Genomic DNA, 19,847 nt, shown 5'->3' with positions numbered 1-19,847 from the left:
TTCTCCTATTAAACTATAGTTATAAATCTATCAAGAGCACAAGTTTTATACTCAAACATGATGCTGGTGGATTCCAGAAGTTTCCTGATTACTTCTGAACCTCATAATTTCTTTCTGTATAATGTAGTTGTTAGGGAAATACACAGTAATGTTTCATATATATGATATATAAAGAGATAAATTACATAATATGTAAGAGCACATAGCTTTTCATAAAATATTCACAATAATCTATATTTAAATTCACAAGTTTTGCCTTAACAAGTCCATTACTGAGTGCATAGATGCTTAAAAAAAACCATTCACAGAATGGTGAGCAGAGAAATTATTATGGTCAGAAAAATCTGAATGCAGATTTTTTTTCTTTGTCCCAGCAAGAGTCCAATGAAGTCAAAGTCAGAGACCAAGATGGTAAACTAACTTTGAGAGAGGATATAACATTATATTGTTAAAGTAGGGAAGATTTTGAAGGACAGACAAAATTCACACTCCAGGGTCTCCCAATTAGTTAAGAACTTCAATGCATAATATTACACACATATTATTTTGGAAAAGAATAGAAGTTGGCTTCTTTCTTGAAAGTATCATAAAACTTGTTTTTTTTTTAAAAAAATACAGTAGGTATTATCTATATTAGTAGAAACAGACCTCAAAGGTTGACTATTTCTACTCTTTGTTGAATATCTACCATAATAGCCTGAACATATTTAACAACACAGCTTTACAAGTCTACTTTTTACTTAAATCTCTACTAGGGATTATGAGAATGTAGTGACCTCATTTATGATTATATAAATACAAGAGAGCATTCTAGGTACAGTCAAGTTTTTGCATTCATAAAACAGTAGACTTGAGTGTGGTTGGTATGAAATTTGGGAGAGGCATCAGACACTGATTAATGGAAAACAGCATGTGAGATGAGCACATTTTTAAACCTGGTATAAGGAGACTATTAAAAAAAATGGAAGGAGGAGGATGACCAATGATAGGGACATGAACATCATTAAGTAAAGAATAGGAGAGGAGATGTGGGGATAGGAAATACAGTACAATGGAGCGGGCATTATTTCTGTATGTATACATGTGACTACATGACCAATATGATTCTGCAACATGTACACTTAGAAAAATGAGAAATTATATCTCATCTATATATATCAAAGTGTATGCATTCTACTGTCAGGTATAACTAATTAAAACAAATTTAAAAATTTTAAAAACTGTCTGTCTTCACTAGAGATGCATATGATCCTGATTGTCATGGAGTATGTTGCTAAATAAATTCTGACATAGATCAATTTGTGAGAAGGGTAAAGAATTACATTAAAATTTCAGCCTGTGCTGAATAAATCCCAGGGGAAAATACTGAGCCAGGGATCTAATTAATCATGCTTGAATAATACAAAGGAGTGAGGACAGATGCTTAAGAGATACAAGTCCCAACAGTCACTAGTTTAAAATACAATGTGATCTATCTACTGAGCATTCAGGTACCAGAGATAAGGACAGAAAGACTTTCTTATTCAGGTGAGTTTCTGAATGTCTTATTGAAAAAGAAAGGAAACAGAAATCCCTGCCTTGTTTGGAAAAATCAGAAATCAAGTACTGAGGAATGTTTCAATGAAAGATTTTATTCCTTATTACTCAGTTAAATATGGCCAATGATATTTTCATGTTAGAGCTCTGTAAATGCCTCTGCATTCATTTGTCATTTGTGTAAGGATAGTAGATGTGTTACTTGTTTATTTGTTTTCATCAAATTTCATTAGTAACCCATTCCTGTTAAAATCACTCTGCAAGCGATATGGTGCAGGTGAATTTAAAGTCTGAACTAGCTTAACTAAATAATAATAGAGGTAGCACATTATAAATACCAATATATGTAAATTGAAGCCCAAGTGGATCACATGTCATGTTATTGATGTCTAGAAGAGCTAATATATGAGTGCCCAGATTCCGGTTTTCACATATGAGCAGATAGACAGAGACACCCCACCATGTGCATATATAAGCACATACTAAAAACAAGAAACAGAAGCCTGACTCTAAAATATTTACTGTTTTTGTATTTTGTTGTGTTCCTCCTACTTCTTTTTATCACTACTTTTTGGCTTTTCAAGGGTTTTTTTCCTTTGGAACCAGGTCAGTTATACAAAGTATTTATACGATATTGGTAAATCAGTGATGATGTGTGATAAACTAGTTCCATAAAATGTGTTTTATTTTACAATAAACCCTAAAAACACCAAAAAGTCATCATAATGATTTTATTAACTTTATGGTATATCACTATTAGTAATTAAATCAATCCTGCTTCTTGAACAATATAATAAATGTCATACCTTTGTCGAAGTTATTGGATATTCAGTCTTTTATGGCTTCTGTCTCTAAATTTGGTATTTCCTTTACATCATTTTATAACTAAAACCATGTTAGTTTATTACCATCCACTGAATGAATGATAGACACTCAGAGAGGAACATATCTCAGGACTTATATAAATATTAACAACAAAAGCTTATCAACTTCCAAATCTAAAAAAAATTAATCTGTTTTCATATGATAATAACTTTAAATGTCTGGGACATTTTCTGAGTGTACAGAAAATAACTTACAGAAAGAAATTACATTTTGTCTTATAGATGTTATTTTTTTGGCTATTCAGAAAACATTGGATCTTAACCTGATGAATTTTCTAATAGTGTAGGAGAAGAATGAACAAGAATGGATCCTGGAAACTGCTCCTCGTTTACTGAATTTTTTCTCATGGGAATCACTGATAACCCCGAAATGAAAGTTGTTCTGTTCACTGCATTTCTAGTTGTTTACCTCATTAGCCTCCTCACAAATCTTGGAATGATCATTTTAATCAGAACAGACTCCCAGCTTCACACTCCAATGTACTTCTTCCTGAGCCACCTTTCATTCTCTGATCTCTGCTATTCTACAGCAGTTGGACCCAAGATGCTGGTGGACATATTTGCCAAGAACAAATCAATTCCCTTCCTTGGTTGTGCTCTGCAATTCCTCGTTGTCTGTATCTTCATAGATACTGAGTGCATGCTGCTGGCAGTGATGGCCTTTGATAGGTACAAGGCCATCAGCAGGCCCTTGAGCTATGCAATAGACATGTCCAGCAAGGTGCGCTCCCAACTGCTGGTTGGGGTTTACCTGGTGGGGCTGACAGATGCTTTGATACATACGTCTTTGACATTCCACTTGTGTTTCTGTGGGTCTAATGAGATTAATCATTTCTTCTGTGATATTCCTCCTGTCCTATCCATCTCGTGCTCAGACACACAGGTCAATGTGTTAGTGATCTTCACCATTTTTGGTTTCATTGAACTGAGTACCATTTGTGGAGTCCTGGTCTCTTATGGCTACATCATCTCATCAGTCTTAAAGATCCGCTCTGCTGAGGGAAGGCTCAAAGCTTTCTCCACCTGTGCCTCCCATCTAACTGCTGTTTCGATTTTCCAAGGCACCATGCTTTTCATGTATTTCCGGCCAAGTTCTTCCTACTCTCTAGATCAAGACAAAATCACTTCACTGTTTTATACCCTATTTATTCCTATGTTGAACCCTCTGATTTATAGCCTACGTAACAAGGATGTGAAAGAGGCCCTACAAAAACTGAAAAATAAAATTTTGTTTTAGTATATGTTATTGATATATATTGACACACAAATGTATATATTCATGAAATGTTCTGTACTTCATTGTGGGATGCGAAAATATGGTACTCTTTGTTTCTTAAAAACAAAACAAAACAAAACAAAACAAAACAAAACCTTTCTGGTCTCTTTGTTAGTGTGCCAGAAGTTATTTATTTTTTTGGGGGGGAAGGGGCTTTTTTGGTGTATATTTTATGCACAAATTTTATTTTTCTTCTAGTTATTGTGACTTTAGTAAGTATAACTAATTATTTATGTTAATAAATCCTATAATGTATTGGAAATTCACAACATTGATTGATTAGGCATGTATAATTTACAAGAAACTTTACTTTACACCATAATGCCAAAAAGTAAAGGATCCTAAGAAGAAGCAAAATGTCAAAAATCTATACTGCAAAGAAGAAAATACTCTTGGAAATGAGGACCTTTAGTTTTAGAAAAGAATAATCAATATACATACACTAGTGGGGTGATGGGGAGAAGAAAAGATTCTAGATGGAGATGAGAATTAGAGATCCTAGGCAGGTAGGAGCACTGGCTTTTACAGATAAGGAAGTCCACAAGTGAGGAATAAAAAGAAACATGTTTTCATTTGTATTCCCCTAATGATGTGTGGTGCTGAACAGGTTGTCATTACTTATTGGCAATTTTTATGTCTTTTTTATTTTTTTTATTTTTTGAGCAGTATCTATTTGGATCATTTGTATATTTTTACACTATCTTTGTTTTGCTTTTCTTTCTCCTTCTACTAATTTCTTGGATTCCCATTGTAACCATGAGTTCTTACGTTATACTAAGGTTAATATAGTCAAGTAAATGTACTGTATACTTAAAAATAAATAGAAAAAGTGAGTTTTAGTGCTAAGCCTCAAAGAAAATATATGTCAAATATACTCTTGGCTCTGATTTTGTCATTACATTGTAAGCATATGACTCAGCCTCACATCATACCTGTATATTTGTAAAATTTCATGTAAATTATATGTAAATAAAATTAAGGAAAACAAATTTGTAAAGGTAAGGGTTTTGTGCTAAAATACTCCACTCAGTCACTTACACTGAGGTTCTCTTCTTCCCTTTCTCAGCCCTAAGTACATCTTGTAATTCATATATTATCTCTCCTACAGGCATTGATCCATTCATCAGTCTGTTCATTAAACTATCACCTTCCTTAGGAGACAGTGAAGATTCTCTGCTTAAGGACAGCATGATTTGTTCCTGTCACTCTAGCACTACTCCATGACTAAGACACAAAATGGGAAAAACAAGCAAACAACAACAACAACAAAATCAACCTAAGGCAATCCCAGTGACTGGGAAGGCTGAGGCAGATTAGCTGCAGGAAATTTGTGAACCCTAAGCAATTTAGTGCAACCCAGTCTCAAAGTAAAAAAACAATAAAGAGTTGTGGCTCAGTGGTTAATCAGTGGTTAAGTGTCCCTAGGTTTAATCCCAGGTGCCCCCCTCCCACACAAAAAAAAATCAACCTATGTGATAGCGTTTTGAGAGCTTATTAGATATTAAATTAAAATTAACTGACATGGTGGTATGTGCCTTAAATACCTATTTTATAGTTTGGAAGACAGTAAATAAAACTGTGGATTCTAGGATAAGGAATCAAAAAAGACATGAAAATTAATTAAACAGGAAGTAAAAATATTGTTTCTGTACTTCACTGATGTTTAGTTACTCCATTGGACTCTGCTGAAGTTTATCATGCCACAAAACTGGAAGAAGCTAGGTGAGGAAATAGGTATACAGTCACATGTTAGAAGAAATACACAAAACTATATGATATTGTTAGTTATCTGATAAAAGTATACAAGCTAAGATACATGAATGTTGTTATGGTTTGAATCAAAAAACATCATCCTAAAAAATTCATGTCTTGAAAACATGATACCAAAGCAGAAAGGTTCAGAAGTGTGGCTTTTTAGACAGTGATTAGGAATGCAATCTTATCAGTGGATTAATCCATTTGATAGATGAATATTTTTAGCTGACTCGTAGGTAGTAACTGTTGGCAGGAGAACATAATAGGAGGAAGGATGCAACTGGGGACATGCTCTTATACTACATTTTGCCCAGGGCTCCTTTCTTTCTCTGCCTCCTATTTCATTCTTTCCCTCAACATTTTATGAGGTAGACATCCTAGGTAATTCACAGTGACTATGGAATTTATCAAGTTACTCTTCCTCAATAGACACCAGTCACCTCTTTATTTTAAAAAAGGGGGCGAGATTTATGGCAGATCATCCATGAGGTAGTCTACAGTGGACTCCAGTTTTCCTCAATATATCTGTGGTGTTGCTGCCATCTAAACCTATCGTGACTATTAGAGATATTTTAAATATCAAAATCATACTAATAAAAATGATGAGGCACTTCAACTTTGTACTAAAGATCTACATGGTAACTCCTGGTAATATGGCCTAAATGGACAATGACCACTGGTATCAGCTGAAAATGTGAGTTGTGAAAATTCAGATGCATTTTTAACCAAAGTCTCTTTAACTGATTTTCATTTCTGCATTTAGACTTACAGTCACATCACTCTGGTGATTTTATGACTACTAGACCTCAGATGAATAAAAATTAAAACTACATAACTCTAACTTATCCAATGAAATAATCAAATGAAAATGATTCATGATGTTAATTTCAGACATTTGTGAAGATATATAACAACTACAGCTTTTAGTGGCAGTAGGAGTCATAATAGTTTCAACTGGAAAATTATTTGGCAGTGTCTTTTATAACTGAACATACACATGCCTTATTACCCCAAAATGCTCTTCCTTATTTTACACCCAATAGAGTAAATGCATGATGCACAATCACACTTGTGCAAAAATGATCACAGTAGAAGTGTTTGCAATTTGATTAATAATGGATGGTGTGTTTATTTGTTAAGATGCTGTTGCACATTGAAAACAAATAAACTATCACCACATACAAAAGAATAGAGTAATTTAACATAAAAAGAATTAAAGAATCCTGCCATTTAGGAGTACAAACGGAATTATTTCACTTTTATAGAGCTTTTAAAACATCCAAAATGAAGCTAGTATTTTGAATAGCAATTTATGGATAGGACCTAGAGATACTGTCTTAAATGCTGATTCTGCTCTGTTTTGTCGTCTAGGTCTTGGTACATGACTATTTCCAATTTCCATTTCTGAAGTTACTCTTGATGCTGTTTATTTTTGAGCCACTCTCTATTAATACACAAATTCTTTGTGACATAATTTGGATTAACTGTTTTTCAGCAACATATTAGTATATTACTGTTTCTCCTGTATTGATGGGAAGTAGAAGTTGGACCACTGAGCCTGGATGGGCTGCCATGTTCATGAAGCTAAAGGTGGCATTCTTCCCAGACTCTACACTGAGGAAAGTGAGCCATCACTGCAGATAGGGAAGAACTAGGAGTGAAAAAAAAATGAATTTGAAAAGAAATCAGAAAAACAAATACCCTTGGATGTTTCCTCTAAATGTGCACCAGAGAATTAATAAAGCTCTTGAGTACACAAAATATTACATTCTTGAGCTAACCTGGTGGAAAATTATTGGCAATTATTTAGATTTGCTTTTTGTCTCAATAGTATCTCTCAGAGGAATACATTTGTTATTTTACTGTTGGAATCATCATTCAAAAAATGAAATATCAAGAGACCTTAAAAATTATCACTAAGAATCACTTTTCCAAAGACTAAAATACTCAGATGTGACAGAACTTCACCTGATGAGTATTCTAGCCTTCTAGAAAGCAAAAGAAATGCTCCATATCAACAAACCCGACAAATAAAAATGACCACCACAAAACCTACAACCATTACTTCAAGTTGGGCTGTAGAGGGAACGTGAAACTACTTGAAGCATTCGTATGCATAACCTGTTGCACTTCTTGTACCCCTTACTGTTTGGCAATTTTTCACATTCATCATACATAGGAATTTTGGCAATTGAATGAACTACATTAAGATTTACATTATATAGTTAATATACATGGTCACTGCACACTTTAAAATTGTCAACCAAAGACATTTGAATATCACATAGTAAATTATGCTTGTGCTTCTTTCAGTAATCTAACATGAGAAATTTCTATGAATTCAGTGAAATAATCCCTACAATACTCTATAAGTTGACTTATCACTTATGGGTTTTAGACAACTTAGTGCCTAATATATATGACAATCTGTGGTGATAATTAAATAATGTAAAGTGCCTGACTAGGGTGAGAAGTCTAAATTTTCTTTTGAAGGTGAAATCTACTTGTTGTTATAGGGTATCTCTTAGAATATGTGTTTAAAAATAACCCTTGCACATGATAAATTATGTATGCATAATTTTACTTATAAGTAGATGTTTTATGATATGAAAATTAGATATAAGAAAAAAAATGGTCATTAGTAGAAGAGATTAAATAAATTAGTGTGTGGAAATAGAAAGGAAAGCATCACATCACAATATTTATTTGTATGCAAAATGTATTTATTCTGACATTATTTTTGTTGAAGATGAGAACCCCTGAGTATAGAAAACAAAACCTAATTATCACAAGATAGTGTGAAAACTGTTCATTTTTGGTCCCTTTGTAAAATTATTTCTTTTTTTAAATTTTTTTTTTAGGTACAAGGGACTAAACTCAGGGGCACTCGACCCGACCACTGAGATGCATACCCAACTCTATTTTGTATTTTTTTTTTTTAGAAACAGGGTCTCACTGAGTTGCTTAGTGCCTTGCTTTTTTTGAGGCTGGCTTTGAACTCCTGATCCTCTTGTCTCAGCCTTCCAAGCCACGGGGATTACAAGAGTGCGCCAGCACCCAGCATAAAACTATCTTTTAAATGTGTTTGATGAAGAGTATTTGTGCATGTGTGTGCATAAAAGTGTTTGAGATTCATTTGCTTTACATTTATGTCAATAAAACAAAAGGAACTGGCACACTGAGGTATGGAATGCTGGTTGACTGCAGTCATTTTAGTATTTCAAGACATAATATTAGGCATTAAGCTGGATAAAAATGTAAGATTTTTTTTAAAAAAAATTAAATACTTTCTTAAAATTAATCAAATTTCCCAATTACCTAACTTCTTTAAAATATCAGATGCTAAACTTATTCCCAAGGGATCAAGTGCTCAGCACCCAGGGGTCACACACAGAGATGTTTAAAATCCAGGGCAATCTGAAGACAATGACTATTCTTGGGAAGGTATAGTTGCATCCAGTTACCAGGTCAATAGCTCTGAATCAGGTACTGAATTTTTTATTTTTTATTTTACTTTTGTTCTGACTTGTATATTGCTTTAGTTGTTTGAAATACTTTTGAAATAAAATTGTTATATGACAAAAGAAGACTATAAAACTTGATGCAAACATTTACTTTAATTACTTTACTTATTTAGCATTTTAAATAATACAAAGATAATAGAGAATACACTGAATGTTATCATGGTATAGAGGTATTGATATCATTTTCCATTTAACCTCTTACCTACACTTTATGTATTTTAAAACCTTTTAATATTACAAAGAAAATCACTGCTTTTAGAGATCATTAAATACTGGTAAATATTTAAATGAGCTTATGCTGAGATACGGAGACCTGAACATTGACCATTGTACTCTTGTTAAGGTTTCAACTATTTCTTTTTTCTTCATTTACCATCAAATCCACTTTTCTTATATCTTCACTGGTCAAAGGACACAGGAATGTTATTATAAGATGTACAATTAGTTTTGACAAAATATGACAGTGGGACCTATAATTCCATTGGCCTTTTAAATAAAAATTAGCAGAATTCATTGGTATAAAACAAAAACAGGGATCAATGAAAATAAAAAGAAAAATATAACAGCTTTGGGGAGACACATTTCAGAGACAAATCTCTCTGAGGATATGGGATAGTGAACAAATAAGATATTCATCATGTATTATTTTCATCATTTGAACTGTAGTGAACAGATATGTAGATTCTAGTTAATTGAAAGGACTCATCTAGTAAACTACAGTGCTTTTCTTGCCTTTATGTTACGTACCCTACAAATGTCTCTGCAATTTAGTTCACAATGCCTTTAGAATCTCAGCCAGACAGTAGCCACTTTAAAAGGGAAAAATGGTGCACTCTGCCATGTTTCCTTCTACCTATGCTAGTTTACTGTTCATGCAGCCCAGACTACCTACTTCTGTAGAAACAACTAACCTTCCTTCCCTAGTGAGTCCTCATCTACACACCATCTTCTTCCCAGTGACAATAGCATATAGACATATGATAGCAGCTAAATAGCACTAAGAAGTTAAAGGAGAGGTAGAAAGCTAGTCTATGACTAACTGCTACTTGCCTAGGTATCTAAGATAATGAGGGAACAAGAATGGGATATATACTTTATTTCCATTTTCAAATAACTAAAATTCTTTCTTGCAGAATGAAGAATTTTCTACAAATTTGAAATCAACAGTCTCCACAGAAAATGTGAATATCTGGACCAACTAATTGTAGGAACAATTACATTAAATTATAAGTACATCAACTTATTAGTCTATAGAAAGAACTAACAAAAAATATTTCCAAGGACTACATAGGTTTTCAGAAAAGCACCTGGCATAATTTAGATGAAAGAATGTTAACCTTTGTACAGAGTAAGATAAATATAAGAGGTACCATTATTCTCTTGATTTACATTAAAATGGACATATTTCCAGTAGAGAAAACTTATCTTAAAGAACTGTAGCATTCTTTCTTCTATGATTACTGAAAGGACAGATTGAATCAAGGAAAGGATGGAGGGAGGGAGGGAAGAAGGGAGGAAGGGAGAGAGAGAAGGAAGATAAGAGTGAGCCAGGAGGTTAACTAGTACTAAGGAAAGACTGTGATGACCTCCACTTTCACTTTGTTTTTACACATACAGGAATTTCCAGATCTGAACAATGGCAGTTGAGAACTTCACTCTGTTTACTGAGTTCATCTTTTTGGGACTATCTGGCAGACAGGATGTGCAAAAGGGGCTCTTTGTGTTCTTCTTCCTTGTTTATGGCATAACCTTGATTGCCAATCTAGGGATGATCTTGCTGATCAAGGTAGACCCCAGACTTCACACACCCATGTATTACTTCCTGAGCAATCTGTCTTTCTGTGACATCTGCTATTCTTCCACTGTCTCTCCAAAGATGCTGGCTGATTTCTTATCTGAGCAAAAGAGGATTCCATATGATTTCTGTGCCATCCAAATGTATTTTTTTGGTGCCTTTGCAGATGTAGAATGTCTCATGTTGGCTGTCATGGCCTATGATCGTTATGTTGCCATCTGCAATCCACTTCTTTATACAATTGCAATGTCCAGGAGAATCTGTACCCAGCTAGTGGCCATTGTCTACCTTGTAGGCTTGGTAGACTCAGCAATCCACACTTGCTTAACATTTCGATTGTCCTTCTGCAATTCAAATGTCATCAATCACTTTTTCTGTGACAACCCACCCTTGCTAGCCCTCTCTTGCTCAGATACCTCTATCAATGAGATAGTGATGTTCACCTTCATTGGCTGTGTTGTAGGACTCAGTATTGTCACCGTCCTCCTCTCCTACAGCTACATCATCACTACTATCTTCAGGATGAACTCAGCTGAGGGCAGAAGCAAAGCCTTCTCCACATGCGCCTCTCACCTTACAGCTGTGGCCATATTTCATGGCACACTCCTGTTCATGTATTTTCGACCCAGCTCAAGTTACTCATTGGACACAGATAAAATGGCCTCTGTTTTCTACACAGTTGTTATCCCCATGTTGAACCCGCTGATCTACAGCTTAAGAAATAAGGATGTAAAGGGTGCTCTGAGCAAAGCTATCTGCACTAATTCGTGTTGTGGGTGAAATCATGTTTCTTACTCAGAAAACATGAACAGATTTTGAGACTGAAACATAAATGCATTGACATAGGCTCTCACGGATACAACCTTCGAAATATTTTCCAATACTTTCTATTGTGACAAGATTGAGAATAAGTAGCCATAATTATTGCTCTTCGTCTTTTAAGTGAAGAAGAAAAGAGCACCACTGAGGTGTTTTGTAGAAAAGGTCCTTTATGTCTCACACCTTGTTGATGTTTGAGCCAGAAAGTTGCCTTGCTAATTCAACACACTCTCTGTAAGCTTTCAACTTCAAATATGGGTTTAGTGGACACAGTTCACACACTGGAGGAAAATTGAGAGAGTAAAACTCAGTCTTTATTGTTTCCTTCCTAAGCACTAATGTCTTTCTATAAATTTTCATCATAACACTTAGAATAACTAAATAGTATGTAAATACTTAAGAATGAAAATGAGGGAGCATATTAGACACAGTTTTTAAGGCAATGTTCTTGTCTGGTTCCTTTCCCATTATGTTTGGCTCTGTTGTTTGGGATGTTTGGCTTCAGTGTACTATTTGAAAACAGTTACAAAATAAACCAAGCAGTGTCTCTTGCAAAATAAATGCATAAAGGAGTATTTGTAAATTTAAAGGTTCTCCCTTCCTCACTTTTCATGAACTATATTGCTTTAGAGGAAATCTCTCCACACCTCTTGCCTTCTGCTTAAACTGAAGGAAATTATCAGCAAAAGAGGGCATTTAATGTACAGAACTTCTTACCTCACATTCACACTTCTTCAGTCTTCCTCAGTTAGCAGTAATAACCCCTGTACCAGAGCTCCAGCCTTTCCTTTCACCTTGAAGCCTGGGCATAGGAGTGGACTTCCCTCTTTGCCCCCAGACTAGAGGACAGATGTGGTGCTGCAGAACTGGAAGCCAGAGATTTAAGATCAGGACCTTCTCCAAAGGCATCTGGAAATGAGCCTCCTTCTCTCTTAATGGGTTCATAGCATTTTATAATATATTATTGTTAGTTAAAATTAGAACAATGGTAATGACCAATTAGTACAGTTTAAGTTGTAAGGAAGAAGAATTAACATAAATATATGCTCACTGGGGAAAAAAAGTAACATTTACATTATTATTTCCTTTAGAATGATTTATATTGGTTCTTTCTGTGTCTGAGAAATAAACTGACAGTCTATTATAAACTATGTTTGGGCTGGGGATGTGGCTCAAGCGGTAGCATGCTCGCCTGCCTGGCATGAATACCGCCCAGGTTCGATCCTCAGCACCACATACCAACAAAGATGTTGTGTCCGCCGAGAACTAAAAAAAATAAATATTAAAAATTCTCTCTCTCTCTCTCTCTCTCTCTCTCTCTCTCTCTCTCTCTCTCTCCTCTCTCACTCTCTCTTTAAAAAAAACTATGTTAATAATGGTCATTTAAGAGTGATTGAATATCAGAAAATACTATGAATATGATAATAGTTAAATTAATTGGTAGCTAATGTTCTTCTCAATGTTATCACTCATTGGTTAATCTGGTGATGGAAAATATCACAGAATTTCAAGCTTTCAGGAGTATTTGTCTTATTTCAGGTTGTTGATATAAAAGGAAGATTGAGTTTATGCAAGTTTTTCATTCAAATTCTCTTCCCTACTTCTATATATCATTTTGCTTATAAAATGTGCTAAAACTATTACTTTAAAATTTATAGGAATGAACCAATTTATAAAAATATGTAATTTTCTCAGGGTGTATGTCTAGTATTACTGACTGAATAATTTAAAAGAAACAAAAAATTGTGTCCTATCTTTTAAATATCTGCTTGTCTCTATGATCTCAGATAGCATACTTATTGTTCATGGAATATATTACTTATCAGGAGCTCTTAATCATTGCTCAGTTTCTCAGTGTAATTTGTTGAAAATATATTAAATATATTGGTATGTATAAAAAGCAAACACATTGTGAATTCCTTTTGCTACATGTTTCTCATATATTCTTTGTCAGATTTTCTTTTAAAGACAGAGATATAATAGTCTTTATTTTTTGACTTTTTTGTTTTGTTTTAATTTTTAAAAATGATAAAAATATGAGAATAAAATTTGGACCTTAAAGTGAGCCAGGTATTGCTTTCAAATCTGTGTGCTCTCATTACTTGGTGGTTATGTATCTATGTTCAGGTCTTATATTTTTCATCTGTTAAATAGGGGTTTAATAGACACATTCTATGACTGTATCTGTATATCCATATTTATCAGTTACATACGTAAAGATAGTAGACATACATATGATATTGTTCTGGACAGTCTCTAAGAGCCTACTGAGTAGTGCTCAGGAAGTGATCTTCTAGTGCTCCAAGAAAGGATGGTGTTGCTGATAGAACCAAGTCATGAGATGTTCTCTAGGGTCTACCTCCTGTGCTGGATAGAGCCTGCTGCTTTAGCTGGTCAGAATCGGGCTTCAGAGTCTAGTTTCCATCATGTGTGCAGCTTTCTCCTTATCCTCCTCATGACCTATTTTTCTTGACTCTGCCTTTGCTCTTGGCTAAAGCTGAGTAGAGGCTCCTCCTAGCTACCTCTGCTGACCATCTGCTAAGCACATCTCTATGCTGCTCAGATCAGGGACCTAAAACTGCACTAAGGAGTTCAGTCCAGACTCCACATTTCCAAGAAATTTAGATAATTAATTCCAGAGCAACTCATTCTACATTATACCCGGTGGGGCTGATCCTAAAGGCTGTTGCTGAAATGGCAGCTATGAAGAATCAATAGACATCTATTTTGAAACATCCATGCACTTCAAAGTATATTTACTGCTAAAGATTCAGGTTGAAGTACTTAGTTCTCTTCAGTCTCAAAATGCCATAGTCTTACTGATCTTTATGGATAAATTATTTTTTAAAAAATGCATCTCACTGTAGTGAGTAAAACTGCGGTCATGGATTACAATCCACCATATATTTTTCCTGTCAGAAAGTCTTCCTCTTAGCTCATCCACTTTCTAAATATTTAACCTCATCTTTAGATTTAACTTTTTTTTTTTGAATTCTCATCCACACTTTCTATAAAGGTCATTTCCAGCAGTCAACTAAGCCATAAACCACCAGTTCCAGGCTTCAGTTCCCAGTCCTGACCCTAACAGTAGAGCATCCCTCAGAAATTTTTGCTTTGTACTTCATAGATCAAGAAATTTCAGATCCATTAGACTTTTGAGGAAACAGTCTAAGAACCAGACTTTATCATATTCTATATACAGAAATTTGCTAATAATTTACCTATTTTTTAGACATCCTACTTGATAATAACTTGTAATGGGCATCCAAGCATATATGGTACCACTGTGGAGAATAAACCAAAAATACTATAAAAGGAATAAGTATTTTTTGCAAGTCAGATGTATATGGTAAGAACTGAAAACAATCAATACTAAACCTGTATTTATTTCATAAAATTTACTCAGAATATGCACTGGGAAGACACTGTGATACAAATGCAAAAGATTAAAAGCAATGAATTAAAATTAATAAATAATTTTGTAGGAAAATAGAACACAGACATAAATAAGTGTAAGACACAAAAATAATGAGAATAGTGTACTCAAAGAAGTACACCTATGATTCTTATGAGATTTAGAGTACAAACTACCCTGTGATTGTAAAGGAGGATTCAGAATAAAATTTTGACAACAATATATAATGAGTCATTTTAGAATGAGTGGAATTTGGATAGGTAAAGTACAATGAACACATATTTTCATGAAAATCAAAATTAATTTGCAAATAATCTTTGTTACTGTCATTAATTTTCTTTCACAAAAGGACCAACATTGTTATTTCAGTGACTTATTCATTTTTGACAGAAATTGTGAAAAAAGTTAAAGAGTAAGAACAGAAAATGTGTAAGAATAAGAGACACAAGAGTGTAAGAAAAGGTAAATCTTCCCCTGAAATAAATATTAAAAATTTCAACTGCGAAATAACAGATAGTGATGATATAAATATAATGAGAGTCTAGTTCCACTATTGATCTCTGGTATTTTCTTTTGTGGAAGTTTCATTATTGACAGATTAGAGAAATATCCTTATTAAATTGACATTTGCAACAGACAGAAAAAAATGTCAAAGAATAGGTATGTTTGAAAATTACAAGATTGATTCCTTTTATCAAAGGAGAGCAATCTTAATGATTATTCAATAGGAATTATTTGTATCTTTGTTCCTTACATTTTGTAATAAGGAGTTCAGCATAGGGATAATCAACTTTTAAAACACAGACATCATTTTGTCAATATCCAGTGAATGACCTGTCCTGGGCCACAAATAAATGAAGATCAGGAGCCATGGTAGAGAGTGGCCAATACTAGGTGGGAAGCACAGGAGGAGAAGCCTTTCCTTCTGGCCTCTGCTGAACCTGTTCTAAGGATGGCTGCCAAAATGCAAGCATAGGAGAGGAGAACTGTTAGAAAACAGATTGCCTCTACCAAGCTAGCAAATACCACAAGAATGATGTCAAACATGCCAGTGTCAGAATTGAATCCCCCACACACCAGTAAAATGCTCTGAGCACAATCTTGCAACAGACTTCTTGGAGATAATAATGGTATCAAACAGTGGATTGCAGATTGCTATGTACCTGTCACAAGCCATGACAGCAAAGAAGAAGGATTGAACAGAAAAAAATATAACTCTGCAGTATAGCTAGTGAAACAATTGGTTTTCATATCAGAAATCAAGCTCACAGTAATTCAAGTGCATTGATAGAAGAGTAACATGCACCTATAAAGAACAGTATGCAGATGAAAAATTACACTGGGATAGGCAAGTGGGAACTGGTGGTGATTAGTAAAATCATCCCAAGATTCCCCATCAGGGTACAGAGTAGATGGAAAACAACACAGGAAAAAAGAAGACTCAGAAATTCTGGATGGTCACTGAATCCCAGGAGAAGGATTTCCATCTTCAATATGTCATCTTCCCACCTCATTATATAGGGTGCTCCTAGATGGAATCATGACAGAGCAAAGATGAAAGTGTTAATAATACCCTGGAAACTTTTGGTAAAACTTTCAGTCTTCTAACTACAGAATCAAATAACCTGCAACTAGATATAATTTGACTTCTCCCTTTCCTATCTGTATCCCTTTTATTTCTTTATCTTGAGTAAGTTTTCTAAAATTTCAACTTCTATATTGAATAGAAATGTGAGAGTGGCTATTCTTATCTTGTTCCCAGTTTTAGAGAAAATAGTTTACATTTTCCCCATTTAATGTGATGTTGACTTTGTGTTTGTTATGCATAGCCTTTATTGTATTCAGGCAAGTTTCTTCTATCCCTACTTTTTTCACGGTTTTTATTATAAATAGTGGATATATTTTGTCAATCTATTGAGATTATCCTGTTTTTTTTCTTTTTCTTTACTTTTTGTCCTTGTTTCTATTTGTGTGGTGTATGGCATTTATTGATTTGCTTACATTGAGCCAGCATTGTATTGCACCCCTGGGCTGCAGTCAACTTGATTATGGTGTATGATTTTTTAATGTTGGTTTAGTAAGCTTTTTCACTGCTGTAACCAAAATACCTGACAAGAACAATTTTAGAGGAGTAGAGGTTTCTTTAATACAGTTTCAGAGGTCTCAATCATAGATGGCTAATGGCTGCTCTGCGTGGTAGGGGAAAGCAGTCAGGACCTGACCAGAAGAAAGCAGAGAAAGATTAAGCTCTGCTCACCAGAGACAAAGTATATACCCTAAAGGCATGCTGCCAATGTCCTGCCTGTTCCAGATACACCCTGCCTGCCTACAGTTACCACCCAGTTAATCCCTATTAGTTGATTAATGGACTAATGAATGAAATTAAGGCTCTTATAACCCAATTTCTCACCTCTACACTTTTCTTGCATTGTCTATTACAAGTTAGGTGAGACACCCCACACCTTAACCATAACAAATGTGTTGTGGAAGTCTCTTTCTCTTTTCTAATATTTTATTGAGGATTTTGCATCTATGTTCATCAAATATGTTCATTTATAGTTTTCTTAAAGTGTTCTTATTCCGTTTTTCTATCAGGGTGATACAGGCTTCATAAAATGGAGTTGGAAGCATTCCTTTTCTCTCAATTTCATGGACTAATTTAAGGAGACTTGGAATTAGTTATTTAAACAACTAGTAAAATTCAGCTAAGAAATTCATCATTTTTTATTGGTCACTTTAAGTTTTCTATATCCTCTTTGTTCTCTTTGGTGAGTTTTGGTGAATCACACGTGTCTAGAAATTTATCCCTTTCTTACACATTTTTCAATTTATTGGAACATAATACCCCAAAATAGTACCTAAAGTCCTTCTGATTTTACTTTTATCTCTTGTAATTTTCCCATTTTTTGTCTCTTATTAAGTTTAGCACTCAGGGAAATACAAATAAAAAATACACTGAGATCCATCTCACCTCAATTAGACTGACAATCTTCAAGCATGCAAATAACAATAAATTCTGGTGAGGATGCAGAGGAAAGGAACTCTTTTGTAGGTGGGAATGTAAATTAGTACAGCCACTATGGAAGTCAGGATAGAGGAGCTTCAAAAAGCTAGTAAATAGAGGATCTTCAAAAAGCTAGCAATAGAACTTCCATATGATGTAGCTATCCCACTCCTCCACACTAATACAAAAAATAAATAAATCAGCAAAATTTAGAGACTGATGCTTACCTACGTTTATAGCAACACAATAAACAATAGCTAAGTTATTTTATCAATCTAGGTGATCATCAACAGATGAATGGATAAATAAATTGTTCTATATTCACACTGGGGTTTTATTCATTCACAAATAAGAATGGCATTATGTCATTTGTAGAAAACAGGATGGTGATTGAAATCATAATTCTGTGAGAAATAAGTCAGAGAGAAAAGCATTGTATGTTTTCCTTCAAGCTAGATGAAAAAGATAGGGAAATAATGGGACTCCATGAAAGTAGAAGGATGACCGTTGGGGTAGAGGCAGGGGTTCCTAGGAGAAAGTGCAGAGAGTGGGGATTATTGGGGACTGAAATTGATCAAATTGCAGATTCATGTATTGCAATATTCCACAACAAAAACCAGTCTGTGTAATTGAGATGAGCCAAGAAAAATAAATGAATAACCTGTACTGACAAAAGCAAAAAAAAAAAAAAAAAACTCAAAATGAATAAAATACTCATTCTAAATCCAGTTGAATAGACTGATTGATAGCAAATAGGTATGTCTAGCATTGGTGTAGTTCAATGCATGAGTTTTGAATTTTGTTTTTAAAGAGAGAGAGAGAGAGAGAGAGAGAGAGAGAGAGAGAAAGAGAGAGAGAGAGAGAATTTTATAATATATATATATATATATATATATATATATATATATAATTATAGAAACAACCCAGATATCCATCCAATAGAAATGAATAATCAAAGGGTCTCTTATTCATAAAATGAAATGCTATGCAGTCATAAAAAAGAACAAGTTTCAGAAACATGCTGCAACATGGATATATTCGGGACAAAGGGATGCTAAATGAGGGGAGACTGATACAAAAGGACATATTAGATGACGTTTATGCTTAGGATAAGTGAACACATAGAACCATAAAGTAAAGTTTCTAAGGAATAGGGATGGAATAGAAGGCAAGTGACCCCCCATAGATTTTTTTAACTTTATTTTTTTTAATTTGTTTTAATTAATTACACCTGATAGTACAATGATCTTGACATATCATACATTTGAATCAGATGAGATATAATTTCTCATTTTTCTGAGTGTACAGGTTGCAGAATCACATTGGTCATGTAGTCACATATATACACACAGCATTAATAATGTCTATTTTATTCTGCTGTCCTTACGTTCTTCCCTTCCCCTCCCCATCCCTCCTATCATTTCTCTCTACCCGATCTAATGTGACACACTTTTTTTTTCCTCCTCACATCATCATACATATATTCTGTTTCCTTCCATGTTCCATGCAAGTACTAGTAAAGTTACTTATTCATTACTTATCCATTAAGATTATGGACAATATTTTAAAAAGCAGAAAAAATTTTAAAAAAAAAAGAAAGGTGTTAGAAATGACTAATTTGAGGGGCTGATTTCTTTCACATTCTGCTTTAATTAGACAATGATGACATAGATCATATTTTATAGTAAAGGGTATGTATGTATTTTATGTACTTTGCACCATAAAATTTACTCATAGTTTTCATTCTGTCATAGATCAGGTTACTGATAATAGTCAATAATAAAAACTCAATCTTTCATAAAGATGTGGATATATTCAGAGGGGAAAATAAAGAACCAT

The 19,847-nt window shown here is 34.1% G+C and overlaps 2 protein-coding genes and 1 pseudogene across 2 annotated transcripts; 2 read left to right on the top strand and 1 right to left on the bottom strand.

The window, feature by feature from the left end:
* Positions 1-2,724: 2,724 nt before the first annotated feature.
* On the top strand, positions 2,725-3,657 carry LOC113175326 (olfactory receptor 5W2-like). Its single transcript, XM_026379598.1, has one exon. It carries the CDS (start codon positions 2,725-2,727, stop codon positions 3,655-3,657), a length of 933 nt encoding a protein of 310 aa, XP_026235383.1.
* Positions 3,658-10,611: 6,954 nt separating this feature from the next.
* On the top strand, positions 10,612-11,550 carry LOC113175295 (olfactory receptor-like protein OLF2). Its single transcript, XM_026379570.1, has one exon. The coding sequence runs from the start codon at positions 10,612-10,614 to the stop codon at positions 11,548-11,550; it is 939 nt and encodes a 312-aa protein (XP_026235355.1).
* A 4,175-nt stretch (positions 11,551-15,725) lies between these two features.
* LOC144254212 (olfactory receptor 5AP2-like) lies at positions 15,726-16,491 on the bottom strand (annotated as a pseudogene).
* Positions 16,492-19,847: the final 3,356 nt, after the last annotated feature.

This window comes from Urocitellus parryii, chromosome 4, assembly GCF_045843805.1.
Source record: "Urocitellus parryii isolate mUroPar1 chromosome 4, mUroPar1.hap1, whole genome shotgun sequence".
NCBI lineage: Eukaryota > Metazoa > Chordata > Mammalia > Rodentia > Sciuridae > Urocitellus > Urocitellus parryii.
This window is presented reverse-complemented; position numbering and strand designations above follow the sequence as displayed.